This window comes from Dipodomys spectabilis, unplaced genomic scaffold, assembly GCF_019054845.1.
Source record: "Dipodomys spectabilis isolate Male_0828 unplaced genomic scaffold, ASM1905484v1 ptg000140l, whole genome shotgun sequence".
In the NCBI taxonomy this organism is placed as follows: Eukaryota; Metazoa; Chordata; class Mammalia; order Rodentia; family Heteromyidae; genus Dipodomys; species Dipodomys spectabilis.
The window spans coordinates 21,339,764-21,367,673 of record NW_024870817.1 but is presented as its reverse complement, the minus strand read 5'-3'; the positions used below and the strand labels follow the sequence as shown (position 1 = coordinate 21,367,673).

The following is a 27,910-nucleotide window of genomic DNA, read 5'->3' as shown; positions in this document are numbered from 1 at the left end:
GCTAATTTTGGTTTCTAGTAATATCCATTCTTAGTTCATTATCTCTATGAATTTTTAACTGCAGCTATCATTTTTATTGCTCTCTTTTGGGTAAAGAACATTACCACAGTGGCCCTCGAATCCCACAAAAGATTAGAAAGAAATTTCACAGGTCTCATAGTGCTCCTTAGGTAATCTCCTTCTGTTTCTTGACCAGCCCTATAGATAATGATGGAGTTCTCAATTTACTGAGTCCCTGTCTAAGTCAAAAGAACTTTGTTCAGAAGTGTGATGTGCACAGAATAATTCACATGCCCAACTCTGACCTAATTTTCTGTTAAAAATGTGAGTTATAGCTCTCTGTTCCCGTCCCTGCCCTATAGACTTATCTATCTAGTTCCTATCTCTGTGGGCCCTTACATTAACTCATGTTCCCAGGGCACTCTCCCACTTCAGGCCTTTTTGCAGATAAATATGTTGTCTTGAGCAGGTATTGGGAGGAAGTCAGTTCTGGCCTTGGAGCAAGGGTGCTGAGTCAGTTATGCCAAGAGATGTTTCCTAAATGGTATTTAATATAACCTCCCTAATATTAATGAGGAATAAAAACATACTGCTTAGATATAATTATCCAGTGGCTAAGACTGTGACTGGGTAGTAGAGTGCAAACCTACCATGTGTGAGGTCCTGTGCTTGATCTCTAGAACCATAAAACAAGCATGCAAGAAAACACATAAGCAAACAAAAAAATTATAGATCTAAAGTAAATATATATCTTTTTCCAATGTAAAAATGCATTAATTTTAAGGGGAGAAGGGTTTGGCACAACTTGAAATAAACCAGAAAACATCTTTATATTAATCAATCTTCTCGTATACTTCAAATTTGTACTTAATGCCCTTTTCCTCCTGGACCTCAGAGAGCACACCTGGGTATCTGTAAAAGAAAAGGACATGCGCTTTAAGTAGCATCCACTGAAAGCAGAGCTCCCCTGACTTCTCACCCAACAGGCGTCCACAGTATGTGAGTCAATCAGTTTTCCCTTTTTCTTCCAAATGGTAACTCAGCCACTGTTGAAGAAGTGACTATCAGGCTAAGATACGACACAGACAAATGGTAAGACAAAATAGCAAACTACATGATTATAAAATGAAGTGCAATTTCTTATCCTGATTCCTAATTCTTTTCTAAAAACAGTTTGTCTTGTATCTATTCTATCTCCAACCTAACATGAAATTTCCTAAGCATATTTTGCAAGTGTTACAAATTGGTACCATATTTCATATGTTAAACAAAGGAAAAATGAAATATCATCTATGGCTGTTTAGAATCCATGCAAGATATGGATTCTGTTTCCTGGAGGCCAGCATGGTTCTAACTCCCTATCTACCTAATCTTTGCTACCCTCGGGTATCTGCTCCCTTCAGCTTCCCATTCAAAAGAAGTTCTCTGTTCAATTCTGCCCTAACCCCTGGGCTCCAAACCTGTACTCCTGTCACTCAAACCTTGTTACTTCACTCAGTGTGTGTTGCTGGGGGTTAGAGGCAGCTGCTGTAGTCACACCATGCCTGCCACTGGCTGGTATCCTCATAAAAAAATCTGGCATTGCGCCTGGCATGAAAAATGCTCCACCAGTATTACAGGTTTTTGTCCCTTTAACTACTTTTGAAATTTATGGTAGGCAAAAAACACATAAAAAATTAATTTCTTGTGATATACATTATTAAATAGTCAGACATTAATTTTTTCAGTGGCTAATTACAGAGATTATTGTGATAAAAAGAAAGACAGAAAGTAACAAACAGCCTAACAATGTGTAAGGAGAACACAATGGTATTTTGTCTGTAGTAATTTATATCTCAGACTAACAAACCATGTTTCTATTTGCCAACCATTTCTAATCTATTGCTGTTCCGCTATTTAAGTAGTAGTAGAGCTGTTTTTATTAAAGAAAATAAAAAGCCAGGCCTATTTTAAAACCATAATTTTAGTTTCTTAGGAGTGAGTCATTAAAAGTAGCATTTACATATTTTTTGCATGTGCACAATTCTCAAGAGTGTCAAGACTGTCAGTTAATAAGACAAAAGCAAAGTACCAAGACGTTCCTTTCACAATTAAGAATAACAACTTAGAAATAACTATCCTGCTGGCTGAATATGATCGGTAGCCATGGTAATTAATATTAATCTCCTCTGTGAAGAGGAGGATTTAATTCTTCACTTTCACTTCTTCCTCTACTACTCATACATTTGTTTTGTTTTAATAATGGTCAAACTTACCGCTTAACCATAATTGAAAAGTTCTAAAGAATAAACTCTAAGATGCACACTTGGATTCAGAACTCAAATCTGGTGATAGAATTTGGGAACATCACCTATTTGTTATTAACTACCCACATAAGGACTCCTTTGTAGAAACTTGAAGCATCAAGAAAAGCAATGGATAAATAAACATCAGATCTGAACTGACAAAGGACCATAGCTCAGAGATAGAAGGTCAAAGAGGCAAACAGAATTCTTGAAAACAGGGGCTGGGAAGGTGGCTCAGTGGTAGAGTGCTTGCCTTGCATGCCTGAGGCCCTGGGTTCAATTCCTCAGCACCACATAAGCAAAAAGAAAAAAGCTGGAAGTGGCGCTGTGGCTCAAGTGGTAGAGCACTAGCCTTGAGCTGAAGAGCTGAGGGACAGTGCCCACGCCCAAAGTTCCACGACTGGACCCCCCCCCCCCCCAAACCCAATTATTGAAAACAGTTATCCAATAAATAACACACACAGACACACAAGACGAAATAAAAGATTTTAAGACATAGGCTCCAGAGGAAACATTTAAAAGGAGTGTGGACAAATATGGAACATCCTAGAGAGAGTTTTAAGTGGTGAAGTCTGAAGAGGAACTTTAAGATCTACTTCCAGCTATCTGTCTGTTAAGGGGCATCCATCCTAGCTGTGGAGCCAATTACTGCCTCAGTTACAGTTTAGGATGTTGTTTGTCCTCCATGGGTTCATGTGCTGGAGGCTTCTCTAGGGCGATCGGGAAGTGGTTTTGAGCCTTTAAAATGTGAGGCTTAAGAGGAAGTACTTAGGTAAATTGGAAGTGTGCCCATGGGACTCTAGTCTTTCTCTGGCTTCCTCTTTGGAGCTATAATCTCTTCCCATTCATGCTCCTATCACTGTGATCTCAGTTTTCTTGAGGTCCTCTAACTGGTGCTGAAATGCCATTGATATGATTTTAAACCTCCAGAACTGAGAGCCAAATACATCTCTTTACTAAAGTTAGCCTGCCTCAGGCATTACAGCAATGATCAAGGAGACAGCTTCTTTGGTATTCATCTGTTTTTGACTAGATAGTTACAGGAAGGCTGGTAACTACAAGAAAAAGCGTATTTTTCCTTAAACAAGAACCTGCCGATATATATTTGGGCCTGTTAGTTTGGTTGGGGATTCATGTGAGACTGAGATAGAAAGATTTCTTCCAAGATGGATGATTGAGAACAGAACCTCATAGGACAGACTGGTATGGTACCATTGAAAGAATACTTAAGAGGAGGTAAACATGTTTGACAGGAAATGTACTCATTACCTTACTTATGTAACTGTAACCCCTCTGTACAACACAACACCTTACAATAAAATAAAATTAAAACCCCAATTACCCACTCCCTCCACCAAAGAAAAAGAATACTTGCAGAAGCAATGACCTATGGAGTTTAAAAAAAAGGCAGACACAGAGTAAAACCATCTCACTTTGTTAATATTAACTTCTGTTTTCAGGTTTTAATCATTTGTGGCTTCATCTACTTTCTAAATTTATCTTTTTTTAAACCTCACCATAGTTCTCACTTTCATTTTTATTTCATTATATTAGTACTAATTTTTTTCCCTCTTCTAAGCCAATAAGTAGAGTTAATAAAAGATACTATATTTGAACTGAAGCCTGGATCACCACAAAAGGATACTGATAGAGATAATGGGAGTCTAAACTAAGGAGGTGGTATGGAGGGGGAAAAAGAGGAAATGGAAAATGACCAAAGGTTGTTTCAGGACAATAGGGAGCAATGACAAGTTTTCTAATATATTGAGGACTGGAGAGAAAGTCTCCAAATGGAGCAGTGTTACAGTCTTTCAGAGCTTTCCTTTTTTTCTCTATTTAATGAAAGACTGACCTACTCCATGTTTACCCTTTGGAATTCCCTCCACTCCATATTAAGGAGGTTGCCCTACTGGTAATATACACTGAAATCACAGAAAACTACAAATACTGCAATGGAAGAGAGATTTTTTTCATTGTCTTTCAGTCTTGTTGAGAATGTCTGCTTCTGAGCAAGGGTATTGTTTCTATCTCAATCTACTCAACATTAAACTTTTCTAAGACACTTGAAGAAATACTACCAAACCTTCATAAGCTGTGCCAAGAAAGAGAAGAGGAGAGTGTCTCTCACTCATTCTTAAGGTCAGTTTTTTTCCTAATACCAAAATCAGGTACCGACATTAAAAGACACATGAACAAATAAACCTCTGTAGATTTAGCATTGCTTTGAGATGTAAATGTGAAAATCCTTAACAAAATACTAGCAAACTGAATTGAGCAACATTAAAAAAAGGTTATAACAATTACCAAGTTGAATTTGTACCATAATGTAAGATTAATTTAACATAAAAACTAAGTAGTATTTCATATTAATGGTATATTAAAGCACTTGTTAATAGACAAAAAAAAAATCACACAATCATCTCAGTAGATTCAGAAAAGCAAATGACAAAAATCTAACATTCGGCTGTGATAAAAAATACTCAATGAACTAGAGAAGGGCTCTTCTCTGCTTCAGTGTGATACGGGCATGTGTGACAATCCCACATGTAACATGCTGAATGCTTCTACCTAAGATCAAGGAAACAGTGTGTAAGCATGTTTGCTCTACTCACCTTCTAGAAAATATTGTATAAGATTTGAGCCAAGGTAATTTGGCATGAAAAATTAAAAAAGAAAATCCAGACCTGAAAAAGAACTAGGTTATTTCTATTTGCTGCCAACAATTATAATATAGTATAATATAATATAGAAAGTCCTAAGCAATCTCCTCACAACTAATGAATTCAGTGAAGTTGCAGGATATCAGTTCAATAAGCAAAACATCACTTGTATTTCTATAAACGGGTCGTGAAGTATGAGAATAAAATTAAGAAAAAAGACCACTTATAATAGCATCAAGAATAGAATACTCAAGAAATTTAATGAATTAATAATATAAGACATTCACTAAAAGCTATAAGACATTACTGAAAGAAATTAAAGGATCTAAGTAAGCAGAAAGCTGTCACATGCTAAAAGTTTAGAAAACAATACGGTTAAGATGAGAATACTCCTCGAGTGATTTTCATACACACAGTATTTATCAGTATCTACCAGTTTGCTTCCTGACAAACAAAAACACTAGTCATAAAATTCATATGGAGATGTAATGGACCTAGAATAGCAAAGCAATATTGCAAAATAAAACAAAATTGGAAGACATATACATATATTCCTGATTATCAAGTTTGTGGTATGGCATTGGCATAAAGATACACATTGGGTTCAGTGGAAGATAATTGAGTTCAGAAACCTCTCTCACATTTATAACTACTTGAGATTGTTATGATGGCTGCAGAACCTGGCAAATACATAACAAGTTACATACTTTCAATAGTGAATGTTAGCATGTGTGAAAGCTGTTAAAATTTTCTTTCCTATAAGAGTCAGAATGTTATTTATCAAGGATCCTGAAGGGTCATAGCTTTGCAGAGTTCCAGATGGGAACAGAAAGATTTGGAAAAGTACTGAAATGAAAGAGATTCACACAGTAACTCATTCTCTCTCCCTTCCTTCCTGAGCCTGGCAGCTGTCCTTGAGCTTTTGTGCTCAAGGCTAGTGCTCTACAACTAGCCACAACTCCACTTCCCCTTTTTGGTGGTTAATTGGAAGTAAGAGTCTTAGGCTGGCTTTGAGCCGGAATCCTCAAATCTCAGCTTCCTGAGTAGCTAGGATTACTAGTGTCCCGCAGTAGTTCATTCTTGTGGGTGATAGCCAAGAGAAAAAAGTGAAGAAGAGCTGAGATCTATATTTACCTACTGTGAGAATCAGTAATAACAAAGTAAGTTTTTAACATAACATATATGAAATCATCAAATGTAGTTTTTCTGTGTAATCACCTTTGGAGCCTAAGCCAAAGTCTGTATTTCAGCTGTTTAGTTTTTATAATTTTCAATTTTTCTTTAGAATAAGGAGCCCAAGAAAGCTGAGGCCCTAGTAGCTTATGCCTATAATCCTAACTACTTAAAAAAAGGATCTTGGTCTTAATATTCCTTTGGGCATTTAAAAAACAAATGTACACTCACAGAATAATTGCTAGACAAAATAGAATATTTAGAAGAATGTGCTAAAAGCAGGTCTAAAAGTACTGATGAAACATTTTTCTTTTATTCTCTCTATACTCAATAGCTGAACGATGCTTGTAAACTGAAATACTATTTTAAATCAGGTGGTCTCATGTTAGTGTCACAAATGTAATTTCTTCTATCTCCACCCACTGCTACCACATTAATCAAAATCGGCTAATCTTTGACCTGAACCACTTCAACTAAAGGTTGCTGCTTCACTCTTGCCTCCTCTGGTCCACCCCCTATAAAGCATGTATAGCTATCACGGCTGTCACAGCTGTCTAAAAATGCAGCAGGTCTGATCCCATTAGCCTTCTTCTTGTTCCCAAATGCCTGTAGTGTTCTTCAGGTTCAGATATTTCTTTCTTAGTCTCTGAATGGTTTCTGGTTCCTGGTATATTTCTCCTGCTTCTGCACGGCTGGTTTCTTTCATTTTGTTCTTATCCTACTTGTTACCTGTCTGAGAGGACTTCTCAGGCCACAGCATGTACTACCTCAGAGCACCTTGATTCTACATGCAGTACTTCTTTTCATCACTGTCATTTGTTACCCTCCCTACTACTATAAAGAATATAATCTCCAGCTGACAGCAATATCAGCAAGCCAAGTCATTACTAATGTCTTCAGTGCCTAGAACAATCTGACTTTCCTAGAATGGACTAATAATAGCTCTTCCCTTTGACAAAAATCATTAAAACCTGAACCCTTCCAAATTCATGCAGCCACTATGGGAATCAGCATGGAGGTTCTTCAAAAAACTACAAACAGAGGTATTATATAATCTGACTGCTTCGCTCCTTGGCATATACTTCAAGGAATGTAAGTAAGCATATAAAAATAGACACCATGTTTCTAGTAGACTACTTACAACACCTGAATTATGGAATCAGCCTAGGTGGCCATCAACTGAAAAATGGGTAATAAAATAAAAATGTGGTATAGATACACAACAGAGTATTACTCAGCCAAAGAAGGATGAAATTATGTTGTTTATAGGAAGATGGATGCAACTAGAGATCACTACATTAAATAAAATAAGCCAGACTAAAAAAGACAAACATTGTATGTTCTCTCTTATGTAGAATCCAGACCTAAACAAACATAAAAAGAACGAAGAGATTGTTTTGAAGTAGAAACTGCTGAAGGGCAAAAAGGAAGGTTATGTGGGGTTGAGGCAGGGTGTGAATATGATCAAGGTACTTCATATATATATATGAAAATAAAATAATTAAGCCTATTAGAAATTACTTAAAAAGTGGAAGAGATAAGGAAGAGTAATAAATAACAGAAGGGGTGAATCTAATCTAAGTCCATTATATAGAAATGTCACAAATGAATTCCTTTGTATAATTAATATATGCTACTAAGACAGAGGTAAAACAAAATATCCAATCATTTCCAAGTTTGCTGAAATTGATTTCCCAAATTACTATAGTATCTATTTATGTTGCTATTAATCTGTCTGTGTATCTATCTGATACATGGTTATCCCAAATGCAATCTAGGAGAAAAAAAAAAAATCAACTCTTTTCTGTAATCCTTAAGAGGGCAATGCAAACATACTTTAGACTAGTTAACCACTCTCTACTTACTCTGGAAGAAGTTTATATTTTTCCAAATCAATTTCTGGGAAAAATGTGTCACTTTCAAATTCCTGCATGATCCGTGTCACAAATAGTTTATGATGGCCTGGCTGATTCATGGCTTCCTTTAAAACAAAGGGAAATATACATTTTCTTTATCTGTGTCAAAAGAGAAACTCTAAGACTTTCATTAGTTAAGTTTATATCAGGTAGTAAAGCTAGTAAGCTTATAAGCTGGTGTGCTTACAAGAATTCCTTTTTAGGTAGGGACTGGTAGCTCATGCCTGTAATCCTAGCTACCTAGGATGCTGAGATCTGAAGCTTTCTGTTCAAAGCTAGCTGGGGCAGGAAAGACTACAAGACTCTGATCTCTAACTAATCACCAAAAAGCCACAGTGGAGCTGTGGTTCAAATAGTAGAACAATGGCCTTGAGAACAAAAGCTCAGGGACAGTGCCTAGGCTCTGAGTTCAAGCCCCAAGAAGGGCACAAAAAGCAAAACAAAGCAAAAAAACCTCTTTTTTAATTTAATCATTCAGTTTGGTGTTTTCCTTTGGCTGCTGTTTTAAGAATTAACCCCAAAGCTGGGCACTGGTAGCTTATACCCGTAATCCTAGCTACTCAGGAGACTGAGATCTGAGGATACTTGTTTGAAGCCAGCCCAGATAAGTCCATGGGACTCTTATCTCCAATTAGCCACTAGAAAACTAGAGGTGGCCTTGTGGCTCAAAGTCTCAAAGTGGTAAAGCACTGCTAGACTTGAGCAAAAGAGCTCAGGGACAGGGCTCAGGCCCTGAGTTCAAGCCCTATAAACAACTGAAAAAAAAAAAAGAATTAAACCCAAAGGAAAATTTACATATGTATTACTGGGCAATATAATACAATTTTATGAGATCTTTCTTATTAGAAACGCTTCTATAACAATTGTTAACAATTGTTCTTAGTCTTTTTTGTTAATAATTTTTCTGCTGCATATACTATTATTAATTTTTTTTTTTTTTTTTTGGTTAGTCGTGGGGCTTGAACTCTGGGCCTGGGCACTGTTCCTGAGCTCTTCAGCTCAAGGTGAATACTCTATCCTTTGAGCCACAGTGCCACTTCCTTATTGATAATTTTTATAGAAAAAAAAAGCTGGTTTGGAACAAATACTTTAAAATTTTAATAGAAAGGATGACTCCAAATTGCCCATTCAGTTCGATACTGGTAGTTCACACCTGTAATCCTAGCTACTCACAGGTTGAGAGCTAAGGATTGCAGTTTGAAATCAGACTGGAAGTAAAGTCCATGAGACCCTTATCTCTAGTTAACCATAAAAAAGCCCAAAGTGAAGCTGTGGCTCAAGTGGTAGAGTATGAGCAAAAGAGTTAAGAGATAGTGCTCAGGCCCTGAGTTCAAGCCCAAGTATCAGCATCAAACAAAAAAACGAAAGAACAAAATCAAACTGTGGATCCAAGAAAGCAGTAATAATTTTTGTTCCTCAAACATACATAAGGAACAGGAAAAAAATTTATATACATACATACATACATATATGAAATTCCAGGTCTGTGTTATCACTAAAATTCCTAAAAAGGGCACAGAACAAACTTTCAACTTCCATTTTTGATATTTCCAGTTATATTAAATCCTTTAGTATCTTTGCTACAACTAAATATTCTACTAATTCTTATTGTTGCCCAACTAGAAAGACTTACAGTACTTACCACAGTTCCATCCGAAGTTGTATAAAATTAACCAAGTTTTTCATAGAGGTCTATCTACTAAGTATTTTAAGCTTCGAAGGCCAGAGGGTTTCATCTATTTAGGCAAAAGCAGTCACAGACAACAGACAACACTAGACAGACAGGCACGGCTATGTGGCAATGAAGCTTTATTTATGTGGTCTATCGAAAGATCAGCCTGAATGATCTACCATCTATTATGATGGAAGCTAGGTGAATAATGAAGAACTGCAGGTTTTATTTCCTTACCATAAATCAAATTATACAAATGCATTGAAGTACTTATAGAATTTACTTATTTACATAGTTTTATAAAATATAAAGAGAGTTAAGTTACTGTTTTATAGACCAACATAAAATTGTGGTGAAAGATGTTTACTCTCCTATGAACTGTCTTAAAAACAAAAGTAGAAAAGAAATAACATCTGTAACCTAGCTGTCTGTATGGCATATCTACATCACATGTATTAAGTACTTTGAGATATAGAAATAAATGCTTGCTTTTATTAGAGAACATAAGGGTCCATTTTGCTGAGGGTAGGTCATAAAATGGAAGAGGATGCTGTCTAAGAAGTGCAGATTTTTAGAGTCAGGATTTGTGAAGAGGATTGGTTCTTGGCATAGATTGGGCTTTCAACAATCTTCAGAGGCCATGTTTTGGGTGCTTGGTCCCCAGTCTATGCTGCTACTGGGAGGAGGTGGAACCTCAAGAGGGTGGAGCCCAGTAGTTAGGAAGTTAGGCCATTGGGACAATGAAGGGGATATTAGGACAATAGTCTGTCTCTTCAAACTTTTTTACTTCTCTGTTGCCATGACATGAGCAGTTTCCTTTTGTGTGCTCCTACCACAATGTTTACATATTTTATAGTATTCAAATCATTCATTTTCAGATGAATATGGTATTGAATCATTCAAAATGTGAGTTTCTCAACAAAACAAATAACTAGTTTTCTTGAAGACACTCATATTTGGATGAAAAAAATCAAATAAAATAAATGGGGAGGGGCTGGGAAGGTGGCTCAGTGGTAGAGTGCTTGCCTTGCATGCATGAGGCCCTGGGTTCGATTCCTCAGCACCACATAAGCAGAAAAAGCCGGAAGTGGGGCTGAGGCTCAAGTGGTAGAGCGCTAGCCTTGAGCTGAAGAGCTCAGGGGCAGTGCCCAGGCCCAGAGTTCAAGCCCCATGACTGACCCCTCCCCCCCAAAAAAATAAATAAATGGAGAAAATAAGGTTATAAAAATGTAAGAAATTGAGAAGGAGCCTAGAATTGTTCTTTCTCAAATAAATTTAGTGGATATATGTTTCCATAAGCCTAAAAGGGTATGGACTGAATTTCTTTGTGTCCATAAATATTAATCTGGGGCTAGAGGATTAATTCAAGCGATACAGGGGTATGAGGTCATCAGTAACACACACACACACACACACACACACACACACACACACACACACACACACACACACACACACACACACACACACACACACACACACACACAGTATATTTAAGAATCAAAGAGCTCCTAAAAAATCTAACGTTAGAAGTTATTAAGAAAAAATGGAAAAAAAAATTCTTTTGTACCCTATTTTTCCTTATGATATGACATCATATCCTGTACCCTCACATTATATGCAAATTGTTGAGGAAAAGCTTTTGTTCTACTTTGAACAAACATACATTGAGTTACCTATCACCTGAGAGCCCTATGCTTTTCTCAGTGAGACGTTTCTCAGAGAAACAAAGAGATAACAGCATATCTAGATAGAACACAGTAAGGTGTGAATGTAATTCTCAGAAAGAATTTTAGGATGGTTTTAACCTGGAAACTTCAGCTAGTGTTTTGAGCTGAAAATAAACTGATATGTGGGAAGATGTTGGTCAAAGGATAAAGATTTCAGTTCTATAGGAAGAGTACATTTAGTGGGTCTATTGTATAACTTGATGGCTATCATCAGTAACAATGTATTGTGCTTGTAAAAATGGCTCAGAATTGATTTTAAGTGTCCTTACTACAAAAAATAAGTGAGGTAGCATACATGTTATTTAGCTCAATTTAGCCATTCTATAAATGTACACGTATTTCAAAACACCTTGTTCATAATATCTGTGCTCTTACTTGCCAGTTAAAAAATAGTTAAGGAGAAGAACTAGACTGAAAAAAGAAAATAACTGGTATAGACTAAAGAAATTCCTGGGCATGGCAATGTCAAATGACAATTCTAGCACACAAGTTGTCTAGCTTATAAGTAGTGATAATGTGCTCCTTCTAAGGCTCATGGCTTAAATTTTTAGTTTCAGACAATGGGTTATATCCTATCTTCTCATCTTCTCTTTAAATGGCAAGAGAGCTGAAATAAAGTAGGGGGAACATTTAGTTTATTTATAGATCATTTTACTTACCTTATAAACAGAACTGCCTCCTACTATCCAAACCATGTCTACTTTATTGTTTAATTCTGGTTGCTCAATAAGTTTTAAGGCTTCATCTAAACTTTTGGCCAGAAAATGAGCTCCTTGTGGGGGTTCCCTGAGGGAGCAGGGGGGAAGAAAAAAAAAAAAAAAGAAAAATCACTGGTTTTGAAAAATCTACACATACTAGTATAATAATCTGAATAAGAAGCAGTGATTATAAAACTAGAAGCATCATAAATGTGAAATTTCAGTAAAAAATACTTAACATCAGTATGGCCTATAAGCAGTATCTAGTATACATTTTGCACACAAAGGAGCCACATCAACTGAAACACAAAAACTCATGTGGTATCTCATGAGGTTAGAAAAAAATCACAATAGTTGGCCCTGTAATAGGGGGTAAGGATTAACTGGGTAAAACCATGACTGGGCTCCCTGGAGGTTAAGATAATGTTCTGTTCTGAATCTTTGACCAGGGTCTGGCTTACACAGGTATAAACTTGTCAGAACTTAGCAAAAATATTTACTTCAGCAGAAAAACTCAATAAAATAGTAAATTACAGTTAATGATATATATGAAGTATATAGGCAGAAATATACTAATACCTGCAATTTTTAAAGAAATACAAATGTAAACAAAGCCAACTAATGGACAGATGGGTGTGATAAAACTAGCACCACAGAATGGTATTGAGAGAATGTAGGTGGAGGGCATAGAGCTGCTGTTTACATGTCTTTCTGTTTGAAAATTTACATGATAAAATGCTGGAAAGAGCAGGGTTGGATGACTGTAGAAAAGACTGGAGCAATAGTCAACTGTTAATATGTGGTTACTTTGGGAAAGGACTTTCATGTTTTGAACAAAACCAAAATGGGTGAAGTATTTGAAAATCAGTGTAGCAATTAAACCCCAGAAGGGAAGAGGATTTAAAATAATTTCATTGTTTCCACTGACTAGTTCAATGTCTTTCAACCTCCAGAACTCACTCATTTTGGTGAGGAGGTGAGGGGACCTACAGAATCTACGCTCTCATAGTAATTAGATACAGAAGAGACATATTAATTCGCTGTCAAGTTCTCAGCCGAGTGCTTTAAAAGTATTATGTAATTGCCCTTGAGCTGGTAGTTATGACAATGATTAATCAAGAACTAATGGAGATTATTCATTCTCTTAGCAGTAGGCTCCCTCTCTTCTTGATATCTATTTGACTTTTCTCCACTCTCTGTCATCTTTATGGGAAGGAGACAGGATAGAGCAAAGAATATTCTTTGACTCAGGCTAGAAAAAGAAAATGGAGGTCAGGTTGAAGTTAAAAGCCTGATGTTAGCAGGGAAGCTGCAGGAACTAGTTGGACTAGATTGCTGAAAGAGGATCCAAAGTGGAAGAAACAGGGACCGGGACTTGGGAGAGAACACAGTCTGGTTAACAGTGTAGGATGACAGGGACAGTTGAGGTGATTTTAGGAACTGAGGATGATGAAGTCAGCATTAATGAGAGGAGACAAATGGAAAACAACAACAACAAAACTTGACATGAGAAAGTGGAAGAGGTATTCCTGCAGCTGGTGGGTAATAGTGATATGATTTCCCAGAAGGACAAATTATTGGCAAGAATGTCTACGAGAAAGGACAATAATTTTGTGACATAAATAATTCCTTACACTTTGTAGTAACTCTGGAAATGAAAAACAAAGATGAGATTAACAATTTGTTTCAAATTTAAGTTATAAAAAGGTGCTGGGGAGATGGTTCTGTAAGATATGGCTATTTGAGCCAGGTGTGGTAGTTCATATCTATAATCTCAGCTGCTCAGGAGTTGGATACAAGAGGACTGTGGTTTCAAGTCAGCTTTGGACAAAACAAAGAAACCCTACCTGAACAATAAACTAAAAGCAAGGAGGACCAGGAGCATTGCTCAAGTGATAAAGCACTTGCATAGCAAAGAACAAGACTCTGGAAATCAAATCTCAATATTGCCACTAGAAAAATAGTTGATTTCTTAGCAGTTCAGAAATGTTTTACAGGAAATATGCTCAGCAATGCCTAAAAACTGAGGTAATGTTTGAGTTCATCAGCTTGTTCACAGAATACATTCTAGAAAAGAACACGGTAAGCAAGGACTGAAACATTCCATATTAGGACTCGCTTCATTGCTAATTTCCTTTCCATCTATATCTATATAGATACATATATATCTTCAAACTGAGTTCGGATTCTCCAACAAGAAAAGGCTGGTATGTGGTAGTATACATAATCTGTGTCAACATGTGTGGACATGTTTGGTGTGTTATTTGTGATGGAGAATCTTGTATTCTTCTAGGTAACTCCCAGAGAATTAAATGAGATAATGTTCCTAGTAGGCTTTCCACTTAATTTAACTACAACTCTGGTTGAGACTCCTTTTTAACTAACAGCTAAATGAGGGGGTATATGCCTGTCATCCTAGCTTTGTGGGAAACCTAAAGGCAGATCACAGTCTAGGCTTGTGGCTGGGCAGGAAGACCCTATCTCAGTGTAAAAACATAGCAGGAATGGGTTACCTTGAGATCCGGTTTCTTCTATACTGGGAAGAGGTATAAAATCAAGTACCTTTAAAAGGTTGCATAAACAAGTATGTAAGTGCTGGTACTTTATGCGAGACTCAGAAGAGCCTGGCATACAGCAGGTGCTCAGCATATGCATGCAATTGGCCAGCAGGTAGGGAAACAAGAGAAGGGGCAAGAAAAGAAGCCTAATAAATTATTTTTACTGACTGGTATCACTATTACTGTGGCATGCCATATAATAAAGACTTTAAATTTTCTTTTTTTCAAAAAAAAGCAAAATACACCAATGTTTATGTAAATATATAAGAAACAACCAAACCCAATTACATATACCACAGGAGGGTCATACAGAAGAAATTAGACTCATCATTTGAGAAGAAATGCTGGCTTAACTGAACATCTCCCCCACTGAGATTCCTTTATGTTTGTGTTAGCTCAAGCTAGCCATAAATAACCTTGAGTAGTATTCAAGAATATGTTATTAAAAAAAATCCCTGGGAATGGAAATACAGTTTGTGAATCTGGATTCTACCAAGAGAAGGATAATCAAAATATCCTAGCAACCAGGACAAAGAACAGCATGAAGATGGAGGCAGATGACAGGCTGCACATCAACCAGAGGCAATTAGTGCAATGGCCAGGCATTTTCCAGTCTAGAACAGATATGGGAGAAAAATCTTCATATGCCTGAAACCCTCAGTGTGTGGCTGTATAACGGGTTTAACTTGGCTAGTATATTATTCAAACAGTAATCCAGGTGTCGTTGCCAAGGTATTTGGTAGATGACTTTAATATGGGTGGGTTTCATCAAAATACAAACCACCTCACAAGAAGAGATGAAGCTTCCCCAAAGAAATTTTACTTGTAGAACTGTAGCCCCTGCTGGAGAGTTCTAGTCTGTCCTCCCTGATGCCCACTCTAAAGACTTTTGGTCTTATGGAACTATCCCCTACATCAGTGATAGCAAATTCCTTGCAAAGAAACTACTGTAGACCCATCTTCACTGGGTCTGCTTCTCTAGCTTTCCCTTCCCCAATTACCACAAGCAAGCAGCTCCCTCACATGCTGTATTCTGAATTTTTTTTTTTTTTACTGGATTATTTTGTTAAGGAAGAAATGTTCAGCATCTTGATTCAGTAACTTCTGACCAGATTAAAAAAAAAACACACAATAAAATGAAACAAACAAAAAACTCCCTGAGGTTCAGGAAGCTATTATGGTAGGTTAGGACCAGTATCAATAACCAAATGAAAAAAAGAAAAACCGAAATCAGTACATGTCATAAATGAAGTAAATGACATTGAAGCCACTAAGGTCGAATTCAGCTACTGGAGTTGACTTCATGAGTTATCTTGGTATTCTCCCAGCACCCCAAATCCCTAAGGCATTTCCAAACATCAGGAATTATTATTATTGGAGTACCATTGTTAGTTTGAAGGACAAGAAAATTCTTAGCAGAAGTCAAGTAGACACAGATGCTTCCTTCTTCTGAAACTTCCTGAATTATCTCAGTATTCTGAAATGTTTTTAACTTCAGATGCTGGATAAAGAATACAAGTATGAAATATATATATATATATATATATTCCAGTCCTGTGGCTTGAACTCAGGGCCTGGGCACTGTTCCTGAGCTTCCTTTGCTCAAGGCTGGCACCCTACTACCTGAGCCACAGAGCCACTTCCAGCTTTTTTTGTATATGTGGTTCTGAGGAATCAAACTCAGGGCTTCATGCATGATAGGCAAGCATTCTACCACTAAGCCACCTTCCCAGCCCCCAAAGTATAATTTTCGTATTATAATTAACTAGGAATAATAGTGGACTAGAATAAGTTTGTCAAAACTCACATCTTATTGAATTGAGAATTGAGTCTAGAGAATGATAGCCACTTAATTTTGGTAAATCTTAACACATAGGTATTTTGATATTTGTTGAACTAGAAAAAAAGTTACTTATTATATTGTATAGTTAGTATTTGAGCCCAGACTAATGATTGCAAATAAATGTGCAAAGTGTCTAGTACAGTGAAATTTAATTTTAATGTAACTTCAGAATAAGTTGTTGCATGGCATTCGCTGCTTATTCATTTTCTGTAATTACCTTAGTGATATTAAACAGCCTTATAGTTACTTTTATACAATTTCAGTCTTTCACAATGATCTGAGCCCTAAGAAACAATACAATTTTTTAAATTTGTGTATGGTGAGTTTATGTTATGGTACTTACTTGAGTTCTCTACTAAGAACTATATTAATTCTGTCCTTTAAAGGTCGATTCTTCTCAGGAATGGAGAACCAGGTTTTCCTACCCATAATCACCAGATTCTGTTTACCTATAAAGTTACACAGGGAGAATAAATGCATTTAGGGAATATACATATATTTTCATAGTTACACATGTAGGCAGATATGATTGTTATACTGACATCTAGTGGATAGTCTTTACAAAAACTAAAACAGCTCTACAATTATCACTATCTAAATACGGTAACCATTTTCTTTTTTATCTAACCCAGCGTTTGTTTTTAACTACTTGCAACCACTGCAGTGAAGAAAAAAGATTCAGGGTTGAAGTGCTCAAGTTGAATGTAATCTGTCATTTACTATACAAATCATATTAACACATTTTACTTTCCTTAGCTATACAACGAAGATAAAAATAATGTAATTCCTTAGAAAGACAAAAAGTCAAATTGCTTTGTGAAATGGCAACTGCTTTGTAAAACTGTTTAAAGATAAAAAAGAATACTTCTTACACTTAGCCATTGAGGGGATTAGAGATGTAGAAAAAGGTTACCTCCTAATAAGTACTATTACAGTTGCTGTTGGATGTAATCATACTATTTATGTTTATGCACTTTATAGATTTATTGTCGTACTTTAGAAAATAGGTCCTGCCTAGACACTGGTGGCTAATGCCTGTAATACTAGCTCATTATGAGGCTGAGATCTGAGGTCATGGTTCCAGGCCAGCCTGGGCAGGAAAGTCTGAGACTCTTAATCTTAAACCCTAAACATTGTGAAGCAGAGCTGTGGCTTAAGTGGTAAGAATGCCAGCCTTGAGCATAAAAGCTAAAGGATAGCGTACAGGCTCTGAGTTCCAGCCCTACAATGGACATATGAATGAATGAATGAACGAACACACACACACACACACACACACACACACACACACACACACACAGGCTCTGAGTTCCAGCCTTACAATGGACATATGAATTAATGAATGAACAAACACACACACACACACACACACACACACACACACACACAGAGGCTCTGAGTTCCAGCCCTACAATGGACATATGAATGAATGAACGAACACACACACGTACACACACCAGGAAGTTTTTAATGCTCTACTTATCTTAACCTTAAAAATACGTTCAGTTGTGCCTCTATACCTTTCAGTATTATACCTCACGAATAATGCTTCTTATATAAAATATTTATACATACGATTTCCATTTTTACTTAAATACTTAGAACTCTTAGATATTTTGGTCAAGGTAATATTAACAAGTACCAGACCACACTCAGGATTCTTGGGAGTGGTTTTATTAAAAAGGCTTCTTGTCATCCCATTTACACCACTGACCTGAGGGCCAATACAAAGGCATTTTGTCTGTCCTATTAACGTTGTGTAACACCTAGACTATTGGGGATTCATGGTTTATGCTGCCATTCCTCCTCACCACAAACGGATGTATTTCTTAGGTTTTCACCAGAATATCCTCTCATTCAGAGTCTTTTCTTTGGTTATAGTCCTCTCTCCAATGGCTCAATTTACCTAGTTCTTCCCCTAGGAATGAAATTATCCTGGATGTCAAACATGCAACTGAAAATTGTCTACAATTGCAACCCATTCCCCACTCATTTATTTTCCAAGTCACCTAGACTTGGCCACACTGGTAATCGGAGAGATGCTTGATGACTTCTTCCATTACCTTTCAGTTGTACATATCTAACACTCAATATCACATAACTGTTTTTTAAAAATATGTGCGTGTGTGTGTGCGCCTGTGCACACACACTGGGCTCTTAGTGTTCTTGTCATTTCACTCAAGGCTGGTGTTCTATTTGAGCCACGCCTCCAGTACTGGCTTTTTGCTGGTTAATTGAGTAAGAGTCTCATGGATTTATCTTCCTGGGCTGGCTTCAAATCCAACCCTCAGATCTCAACCTCCTGAGTGAGTGGCTAGTATTGCAGAGGTGAGCCACCTACATCCAGTAGTTTAAAAGTTTTTACATCCCACTGCCCATGCTCAGGCTTTACCACCTCTTTCAGCAACTATTCCAAAGCACTAACCTCTGCTGGCACTTTGCCCCCAAACGAACAGCACACGTAAAAAGAACGTTAAATCAGGAACTGTGTACGATCACTGACTGGTAGGAGGGGAGGTGGCAGCTTACCATGGCAAATCTCCTTTAAAGTTCACATTACCTTCTACTGTAGAGGTTGTGGTCATTCTTTGGAAATACTTGAATTCATTCCTGCAAGGCAGAAAAACAGCTTACTCAGAATTGTATCCCGCGGGCTCAGGCTGCAACGCCCAGGGTAAACTTTCTGCGTAGTAGACGGTGCTAGCCCAGGGCGGGGACTTTGCTCCAGGTCAGAGCGCTAGGGGGCAAAGGGCCAGAGCAGCCCCAGGATCCTCACGGAAATCAACAGCTTGGCCCGGCGCTGCGGTGGTGGAAGCCAGAACTACCCACGGCCCATCCGGCTTCCAAGTCCCACCGCAGCCCCGGCACGCAGGCCAGCCCAGCGCAGCCCCGCCGTGCCTGGGCCAGCGGCAGCTTGTGCCAGCTCCAGTTGCCCCACCTAGGCCCAGCAGGTACCTGAGCGGGGGCCAGGGGAGGTCCCCATTTTTGCCGATGCCCATGTTCTGGGACACGGCGACGATGCAGTTCAGCGAGCGCCCCATGCCGGCAGCAGCGTTCGACTCCGAGCTTTTAGGGCACACGGGGTGCACGCCGCGGGTTTGGCGCGAAATTGCGGGCGCCCCGCCCCCTCCGTCCTATTTGTGCAGGCGAGGCCCCGCCCCTTCCCGCCCCGCCGCGCGAACGGGTCGCAGCGTGCGCGCACGCGCAGGCGCCGGCTGGCTGCAAGTGGCGGGATCGCTCTCCGGGCCGGCCTTGCCTGCAGATTGCCATTCTCTGCCCCGCAATGTCTCGCCGGAAGCCTGCGTCGGACGCACTCCCGGCAGCCCGCTCGGCCCCTGGAAGACAAGCAGTTTTGAGTCGGTTCTTCCAATCTACTGGAAGCCTGAAATCCAACTCGTCACCCCCGGGTGCCTTCGGGAAGGGAGACCCTGGCTCCGCAGCGCCCCCAGGGTCCGCGGTGCAGCCGCCTTTGGTAGGTTCGGTCCAGGAGGGGGCGGAGCCTCGGGTAGGGGGCGGGGCGGTGTGGGAACGGGCGGGGTTTGCGGGTGGAGCTGGCGACGGAGGCTGCGCGAGAAACTGCAAGGTGATTGGGCCAGATGAGAAAAGGGGACGACGGGGTGTGTGGGGTGGGGGGCGGGGGAAGAAGCTTAGTGTGTGTGTTAAACCCTAGATGTAATCCTAAGGCTTTATTCTTCCCTTTGAGGTAATAGACTTGTGGCCAGGGTGACACCAGTTGTTACTGGGAGACCTTTTTCATGAGTTGATTATTGAAAGAGAACTTATTTATATATATTCCTGTTTGGGTCACTGGAAGAAAGCTGTCATTCTAAGTCTTAACTGTCCAGAGCGCAGCAGTCTTGTGCAGTATGTCCTATCACTGTGGGCAGAAGTCCTTCTGTGCAGTTTCCTAATGACTGGAAAGTGACGTTTAGTTTGGGCAGATAAACGTTCTATAGATGTGAATAGTTACTCTGGGAGTACTTTCTGTGGCTTGCTGTCCTTGAACAGAACAAAATAATTATTTTAAAGTGTTTTTTTTTTTTTAAACTAGAAATGTTACCACAGGCTAAGCTCAAGGGTTACTCCTTCTTGGGGCTCCCCGGTGTACCATTCCCCAACCTTGGGCGGGGGATGTGGCTCATTTGGTAGAGTGCCTGCCTTGCACGGGCAAGGCCCAAACTGATAGTGCGGAAGGGTACTGCAGCATCTTTCAGCTGCCTACCAGATTTTAATGTGAGTAACAACTAGGTTGCTTCAAAATTTTGCTTCTTGATATTTTTCTTCCTTATGGTATCACTCGGGTCTCTTGCCTTTTTTGAGGGTGACCTAATTTTTATGAATTCACCAAGACTTTATTTTGTATCCACCACCTGAGACTGTTTGGTGAAGGACTTAGTTTTTCTTCTGTTTTCTGCTGACAAATAGTTCATAATCTTATACCATCTTTAGTGGCAAACTGTTTACACAGGAAGTTAATTATAGTTAACATTTCAAGAGTTGTTCATGTATTACCTACTTCTCCCCTGTAGTTTTGCATATGTTAAATAAATATGCTTCTTAGGAGTATTTTACTTCACATCTAAGTAGGGTAATTTAAGTTTGTAATTTGAGATAGGTAAGGGTTGATTGAATAAAGAAACGAGACTGACTTTGTTTCCTGTAATTCTAGGAGGGTTTGAGATGCTAAGGAGGCTTATGACTTGCTAGTTTCTACATAGGCCTTCCATTTCTAGAGCGAATGTAGGTCATTCTGTTAGGAATAGAAGTCAAGATACTTATTGTTATTCACAAGTTAGGTTTAAATTACTTCATGTATGGTGAAGCATTCTCAGAATGGAGGTAACATACTCTTCTAACTTCTGTGTTGCAGTCCACAAAAACTGACAGAAGGAAAAAAAGACCACTGGTGAATGATGGACCTGTTAAAAAGAAAACAAAGAAAGCCCAGGAACAGGAAGGAGGAAGTGACTTGGTAACGCCTGGCAGTCCTGGTGAGTTCTGGGTGATGATTCTTCTCAGCCCAGTCATGGCACTGATATTTTTGTGTTCTCCAAGGGGAAAGAGGTTGGCTTTTGGATAATTGAGTCTTCCTCCTTTGTGGAGTGAGATCTATTTATGCTGGAGGTCCTGGTGGTGTGTGTATGAAGCTAGGGGTAGTTCTACAATTTAGCTTGTTATCCCAACTTTCTCCTTTACTTCCTTTAGCCATTTTTATCCTTCTTATAAAATGAAACAGTATTGTTATTGATGTCCAGCACTCTCTCTTCACCTTGCTGTTCTAAAACTCTGCACCCATGAAACAAGAACTCTGTAGTCTCTACCCACAGCTTCTGGCATATACCATTCTACCTTCCACTTCTGTCATTTGGCTACATTTATTCCTTTTTATTTCAAGGCAGTATTTCACCTTTTCTTAGATCTTTAATATGCAAGTTATTTTTTTATTTATACCTCAGATCCCTAGGAGAAGGAAACTTTTGTACTTAGAAGTAAATATAGCCATTGGAAAAGGAATTTAAGTATATATTTTGAAAACTTAGGGATTGATAATAAATGAAGTAGAATATACATTGGAAACGATCTTAAAAAATATATTTGGAATAAGAGCAATCATGAAAGGAAGGCAAAGTATGTATCAGAAAGCTTATAAATTTAGAAGGAAGATTTCCTTTTTTTTTTGTTGGTCGTGGGGCTTGAACTCTGAGCCTGGGCGCTGTCCCTCAGCTCTTCAGCTCAAGGCTAGTGCTCTACCACTTGAGCCACAGCGCCACTTCCTAGAAGGAAGGTTTCTGCCAAAGAGTCTTAGCAATTAGCATATGTGACACGCTAACGTTTTTGTTTTAGCTATAGAAGAACAGTTTTCCTATTTTTCTTTCTTCTGGGCAGAAGAGTTTTTTCTTTATTATTGAGTTTTGCACATTGATTTTTCTGCACTTGAGCTTAGTTTTTAAAAATATTTAATTTTTTTATCCTAGCTGGAGTTGCTTGAAAAGTTCTTAGATCTGTGGGATTATTGTTCTTAACAAATTTAAAAAGATTTGTTTTTTTCTTTGCCAGTATTCTCTCAAAAGTTTTTCTGCCTTCTCCTCTCCATTTTTAGTATTTCTTACTTGGATGGGTATTAAACCACTTATATGATCTGTCATGTTATTGAGGCTCTTTTCTTTTGTTTGCCAGTCTTATTTCTCATCGCCCTTCATTTTTTTTTTATAGAATAATTATTTTGTTGCCATTTTGCTGGCTTTCTTTCTTCCTTTTATTATAAACGTATTTTTTTTTTTATTGTGAAAATACCGTACGGAGGGGTTACAATTACATGGGCAAGATAATGAGTACATTTCTTATCAAGCATTGTAGCTTCCTCCTTTGTTTCCCCTTCCCATCCTCTGCTCCCCTCCCCCCCCAACAAAGTTGTAAAGTTTGTTTTTCGACATAACAACTTGTACATCTCATTGTTGCAATGGGTCCTCCTGTATCCCTATTTTAACCATTTGTTTTTTCCCTTCTCCTCCACATATACCAACATCAAATACAGTGAAAGCAGGGGTTATACCATGGGGGAGGGACGTACAAAGCAACAAAGACATAATCTTATAAATATGTTAGAAACAATCGCATGAAAGATCTCTCTCTCTTTATTTATTTATTTATTTTTGTCAGTCATGGGCTTGAGCTCTAGGCCTGGGAGCTGTCCCTGGGCAATTCAGCTCAAGGCTCATGCTCTACCACTTGAGCCATAGCGCCACTCGTAGTTTTCTGTTTTTTTTTTTTTTTTATTGTGATTAAGTGATTACATAATTTCCCAAATTTTGCAGTATTGTGGCGCCCTTCATTTTTGAGGTATTCTACTGTCATATTTTCAAGTTCAGTGATTTTCTGTAGCATCTAAGTCTGTTAAAAATCTTATTCATTGAGACATTATGGATATTCTTGCTAGAGTTCCATTTCTGTTCTTTTTGACCTTTTCTTAATTTTTTTGTTAGCATACGATTAGCTATATAGAGGGAGATTTCACTGTGACATTTCCATGCATATATACAGTATATTCGAATCACTCTCCACTCCTCTCTCATGGTCCCTTCCCATCCCCTCCATCCAACACCATCCCAGCAGGGAAGGTAAATTTGTTCCGAATCAATTGTTCACACTTAGGAAAATACCACATTTAAACCCCCTCATACAATAAATGTATACGGATTCTAAAATAAAATTAAATTTAGAATCTAAAGTATTAAAAACAAAGGTGAAGAGAGGTAAAGTATTGAGATTGTTGCCTGGTGCATACTGACAGTTGAATAATAAATTCTCAAGCCTCATCACTTCTGCAACTGCATTTTGTGTTCTGAATGTTATCAGTGTCACAGGGGAAATACTCCATTTTGGTGTGCTGCTGCTCACAAGCATTCCTTTCTAGCACAAGAAAGGGTCAGATTTATGGATGGACTAACCTACCAGAGTAAAGGCTACTTTAGACCTCTCTACCAAGGTTTAGAAACAATCCTTTAAACAACCAAACATTATAAATAAGTATTTATTTAATGGTCTGGAGGTGGTGACTCATCCTGTATCCCAGCTACTTGGCAGGGGGAGAAATTGGGAGGATGGTAGTTGGAGGCTAGTCCAGACCAATCCCCCGTACCCCCCCCCACCCCCCCCAAAAATCTCCATTTCAACAAAAAAGCTGAAGTGGTGGTATGCTTTATCCCAACTGTGGGAAGACAAAGGTAGGAGGATCATGGTTTGATGTCAGTCCTTGTAAAAAATGAAAAGCCCTACCTGAAAAATAACCTGTAGCAAAAAGTGCTGGGGACATGGCTCAAGTGAGAGTGCACCTGCCTAGCAAGTGTAAATTCCTGAGTTCAAAACCTGTACTAATGGTAAAAACAAAGCAAGCTTAACTGCCTGACCGGACCAAGTCTGATAATCTTTAAAGAATTACAGAATCCTGCATGAGACAGTACAGAGTTCAAACTATCAATTTGTAGCAGTAAAGTCACTCAAGGGGTGTGGGAATCTTTTTGTATCCACAGGTGGGAAATACACACACTTACTGTATTGCTTTTTTTTTTCTTTTTCTCTTTTTTTCTGTATTGCCTTTTTTTTTTTTTAATGTGGTCATTTGTCTCTCTTTTTTTTTAATTGTGAAAGTACTGTACAGAGGGGTTACAATTACATGGGCAAGATAATGAGTACATTTCTTATCAAGCATTGTAGCCTCCTTCTTTGTTTTCCCTTCCAATCATCCCCCCACCCCTCAACCCAATCCTTCCCCCCACCATTACTTTTAAAGACTAATTCAATATACATTTCAAAAAGTAGAAAGTGATACTAAACAAAATTAACATGCTACATTGTTGTTTGAAAAAAAGATTTTATATATCTTTTTCTAGCTAGAAGACTCACAGGAAAATTGATATGTTGTATATCTGAAAAGAGTTTTCCATCTAAACCTTGAAAAGTTTTAACTTTTAGAAATGATCACAGCGCAACTTTTGTCCTCAGGGTTGTTTTTATTTTTTGGCAGTACTGAGGTTTGAACTGAGGATTTTGCATTTCTTGGCATTCTGCCACTAAGCTACACCTCCAGTTGTTTGTTTTGTTGGTTGTTTTTGAGACAGGGCTTTACTTTCTGCCTAGATATGCATCTGAGCCTGGATCTACTTGCTTTAGTCTTCCTGTCATTGCTGAAACTGCTTAGTACCAGTCCTATTTATTTTAGAAACTCTATTTCCAGAGATTTTGGTTCACTAATTCCTGAAAGTATTGAGCATTTTATATGTAAATAGTATGAGTTCTTGATTTGCTTAATTTCTGATTTAGGTTTTTGCTTCCATTGGGTGTGCCAAATTTGTGATTGCTTATCATTATCCTTTCTAACTTCAGATATTTCATTTGCAGTTGTCACCTCTCTAGTTTCCTGTCTGCCTTTAATATATAAAACCAAATAAAAAAGGCAGATGCAAAATTCTACTGTAGTTTTTAATGGGTTTCAGAAGCTAATGAGCCCAAGGTTATATATTTCTTTGCTTTATTACACTGTAACATTGTAGTAAACATTTTTTTCTTAGCTTTTTGAGACAGGATCTAACAATATAGATCAAGCTGACCTTGAACTCAGCGGGTTCCTGCCTCAGCTTCCAGAACGATGGGATTATAGTGTAGGTGTGATATACTGTACCTGTCTAAATTCATTGTTTTAATAGGATTTCTCTTTTTAACAAATTCTTGCTGGTTATATAAATCAACCTAATGGGACCAAAATACTATTAGTATTTTTTATTTTCAGTAGTTTCTGAAGAACCAAAGAGACATCTGAGGACCAGGAGCCTTTTAAAGTCACTGGAAAAACTGAAAGAGTTCAGCTGTGATTCTGCCCTCCCTCACATTAGAGTCCAGACAGAGCCATGCAGGGAGAGATTTGCAGTTCTGCCAAAGTGTACTGATTTTGAGGACATCAGTCTTCAGCGTGCAAAGACTGCAATTTCTACTGAAGATTCCAAGTCACAAAGTAATCAAAAGGTATGTCACTGAAGCCAGGAGTTGGTGGCTCATGCCTATAAGGAGGCAAGGAGGCTGAGATCTGGTTGGAAGCCAGTCTGTGTGAAAGTCTATGAGAATCTTTATTTTCCTTTAACCACCAAAAAGCCAGAAGTGGAGATGTGGCTCAAGTGGTAGAGCACCAGCCTTGAGCAGAAAAGCTGATAGACAGAACCCAGGCCCTCAGTTCAAGCCCTAAGGACAAGCATTACCTTCGCCCCCACCCAAAAAAAAAAAATGTATATAACTACACCCAGAATAGGAGGTTCTTAAGTATCATTCGAATCAAAGGAGGGAGCTTTTCTTTCTTAGTTTCTTTCTTTTTTTTTAATTCTTAGAGATTCTAATTTAGTATATATTTGGTAGGGATGAATTGGTTTATAGTCAAACAAAAGGTAACAAGACCCCTAAATGTTTTTGACATGTTACTTGGGTTAGGAATCACTGGCTTGGGGGATATTTTTATAAAATTGATACTTATGTATGTACAAGTTTCCCATAGTCCTAATTTTAAAGAGTTTGCACGGGAAGGCATCGTGGGCCATACAGGTGGAGGTTCTGAGGTGTTTCAGTAGAAATCTTGGCAAATATTAAGCAAAATCATGGGTAAAACAAATGAATATAGACTTGGAACTATAAAATAGGAAGTGAAATTTCGAGATGTTGACATGCTTACTGCAAGTGCTTTTGTTCTCTGTTTGTGCCCATTGATCTTTTATGCATTACACATGAAATAATAAGACATGTTGATAAATGTAATAAAGTAAACTTAAAGAAGAAATATATAAAAGTATATGCAACACTAAAAGCATATAAGACATTAAAATATCTAGAATTTGGAAATTTATTCAAATTGTGGGGCTTATAATTAAAACAGAAACTTTTACTGTGAAAGCAAAATTAAACCTGTAGAATAACTTGTCTGAATGTGCTTCTAGAAAACTTTCACATGGGTTTATCAGGTGTTAGCTTTTTGCCAATTTGCATTTTTTTCTCTTTGAGAATCTACTATTGCAGCTATTACTTTTTAAATTTAAGTCTTTTGGTTGCCAGGACAGTCAATTTGGACCATTACAAGGGAGCCATGAAAACATCTCAAAAGCTTCATTTAACAAACGATCTAAAAGCATCTATACGCCATTAGAACTGCAGTATATAGAGATGAAACAGCAGTATAAAGATGCAATTCTGTGTGTGGAATGTGGATATAAGTACAGGTTCTTTGGGGAAGATGCAGAGGTAAGTATTTTTCCAACCCTAGTTCATATTTATCTTGTCCAACCATCAATATTTTTCAACATTTCTGTTTCATTTTCTGAAAGCAAAAAAGTGAGTTTGATCAGTCATCCTTTAAAATACTGTCACTTAGTGTAAAAAACAAAAAATGGGCATAAATAGGTTTGGTAGGAGCTAGACTCGGGAGAGAAATGACGGTGGTGGTGTTGGGCTGTTCATGCTAATGATGCTAGGCCAGTATTTTTAATCTATCACAAGTTTGTGGGATGTATTAATGAATGAATGAAGCATGTTCATGCCAATATGCTTTCTGGTGAAAATTCAGACAAGAAATATGAGATATATGGATGTTCCTCATTTTACCTTTGATTTATGGATTTTCATAGCCAGGAAAAGTTACCTCTTAATGGATGAGCCCATTAACTTGACTAGCTATTAACAGGTATTTGAAATTTCATACATTCATATTGTGCAAGACAGCAATCTTGCTATCTTGTGTAAGTTGGTCTGTATTGTATTTTGAAGTGTTTGATGTAGGCTTCAGTCAAGAGGATTAAAAGGGAATTTGCACGTGTAATGGGCAAGCTTTGGGAAAATACTGA

The 27,910-nt window shown here is 38.0% G+C and overlaps 2 protein-coding genes across 6 annotated transcripts in view; one reads left to right on the top strand and one right to left on the bottom strand.

Annotated features, from left to right (window-relative positions):
* Positions 1 to 51: 51 nt before the first annotated feature.
* On the bottom strand, positions 52 to 19,648 carry Dhfr (dihydrofolate reductase). Its single transcript, XM_042690873.1, has 6 exons — positions 19,491 to 19,648; positions 19,096 to 19,145; positions 16,879 to 16,984; positions 12,096 to 12,222; positions 7,984 to 8,099; positions 52 to 912 (listed from the first exon to the last, which is right to left on the bottom strand). The coding sequence occupies exons 1-6, from the start codon at positions 19,574 to 19,576 to the stop codon at positions 834 to 836; spliced, it is 564 nt and encodes a 187-aa protein (XP_042546807.1). The 5' UTR covers positions 19,577 to 19,648; the 3' UTR covers positions 52 to 833.
* Positions 19,649 to 19,740: 92 nt separating this feature from the next.
* Positions 19,741 to 27,910, top strand: part of Msh3 (mutS homolog 3) — a 155,138-nt gene continuing 146,968 nt past the window's right edge. For 2 of the 5 annotated variants that reach the window (XM_042690871.1, XM_042690868.1), the window contains exons 1-4: positions 19,741 to 20,007; positions 21,406 to 21,526; positions 25,822 to 26,054; positions 27,126 to 27,311. In XM_042690871.1, coding sequence (XP_042546805.1) covers positions 19,819 to 20,007; positions 21,406 to 21,526; positions 25,822 to 26,054; positions 27,126 to 27,311 — 729 coding nt within the window. In that variant the 5' untranslated portion in view covers positions 19,741 to 19,818. Of the gene's footprint in view, positions 20,008 to 21,405; positions 21,527 to 24,135; positions 24,143 to 25,821; positions 26,055 to 27,125; positions 27,312 to 27,910 lie in introns of those variants that run through there. The other 3 variants (XM_042690870.1, XM_042690869.1, XM_042690872.1) reach the window with 3 other exon arrangements.

Excerpts from the sequence above, each read along its gene's own strand:
- Dhfr (XM_042690873.1), bottom strand. The coding sequence starts at position 19,576 with ATGGGGCGCTCGCTGAACTGCATCGTCGCCGTGTCCCAGAACATGGGC. Across the intron at positions 19,146-19,490 it reads CTCCCCTGGCCCCCGCTCAG|GAATGAATTCAAGTATTTCC; the intron begins GTACCTGCTGGG and ends TCTGCCTTGCAG. Across the intron at positions 12,223-16,878 it reads GTTCTTAGTAGAGAACTCAA|GGAACCCCCACAAGGAGCTC; the intron begins GTAAGTACCATA and ends CTGCTCCCTCAG.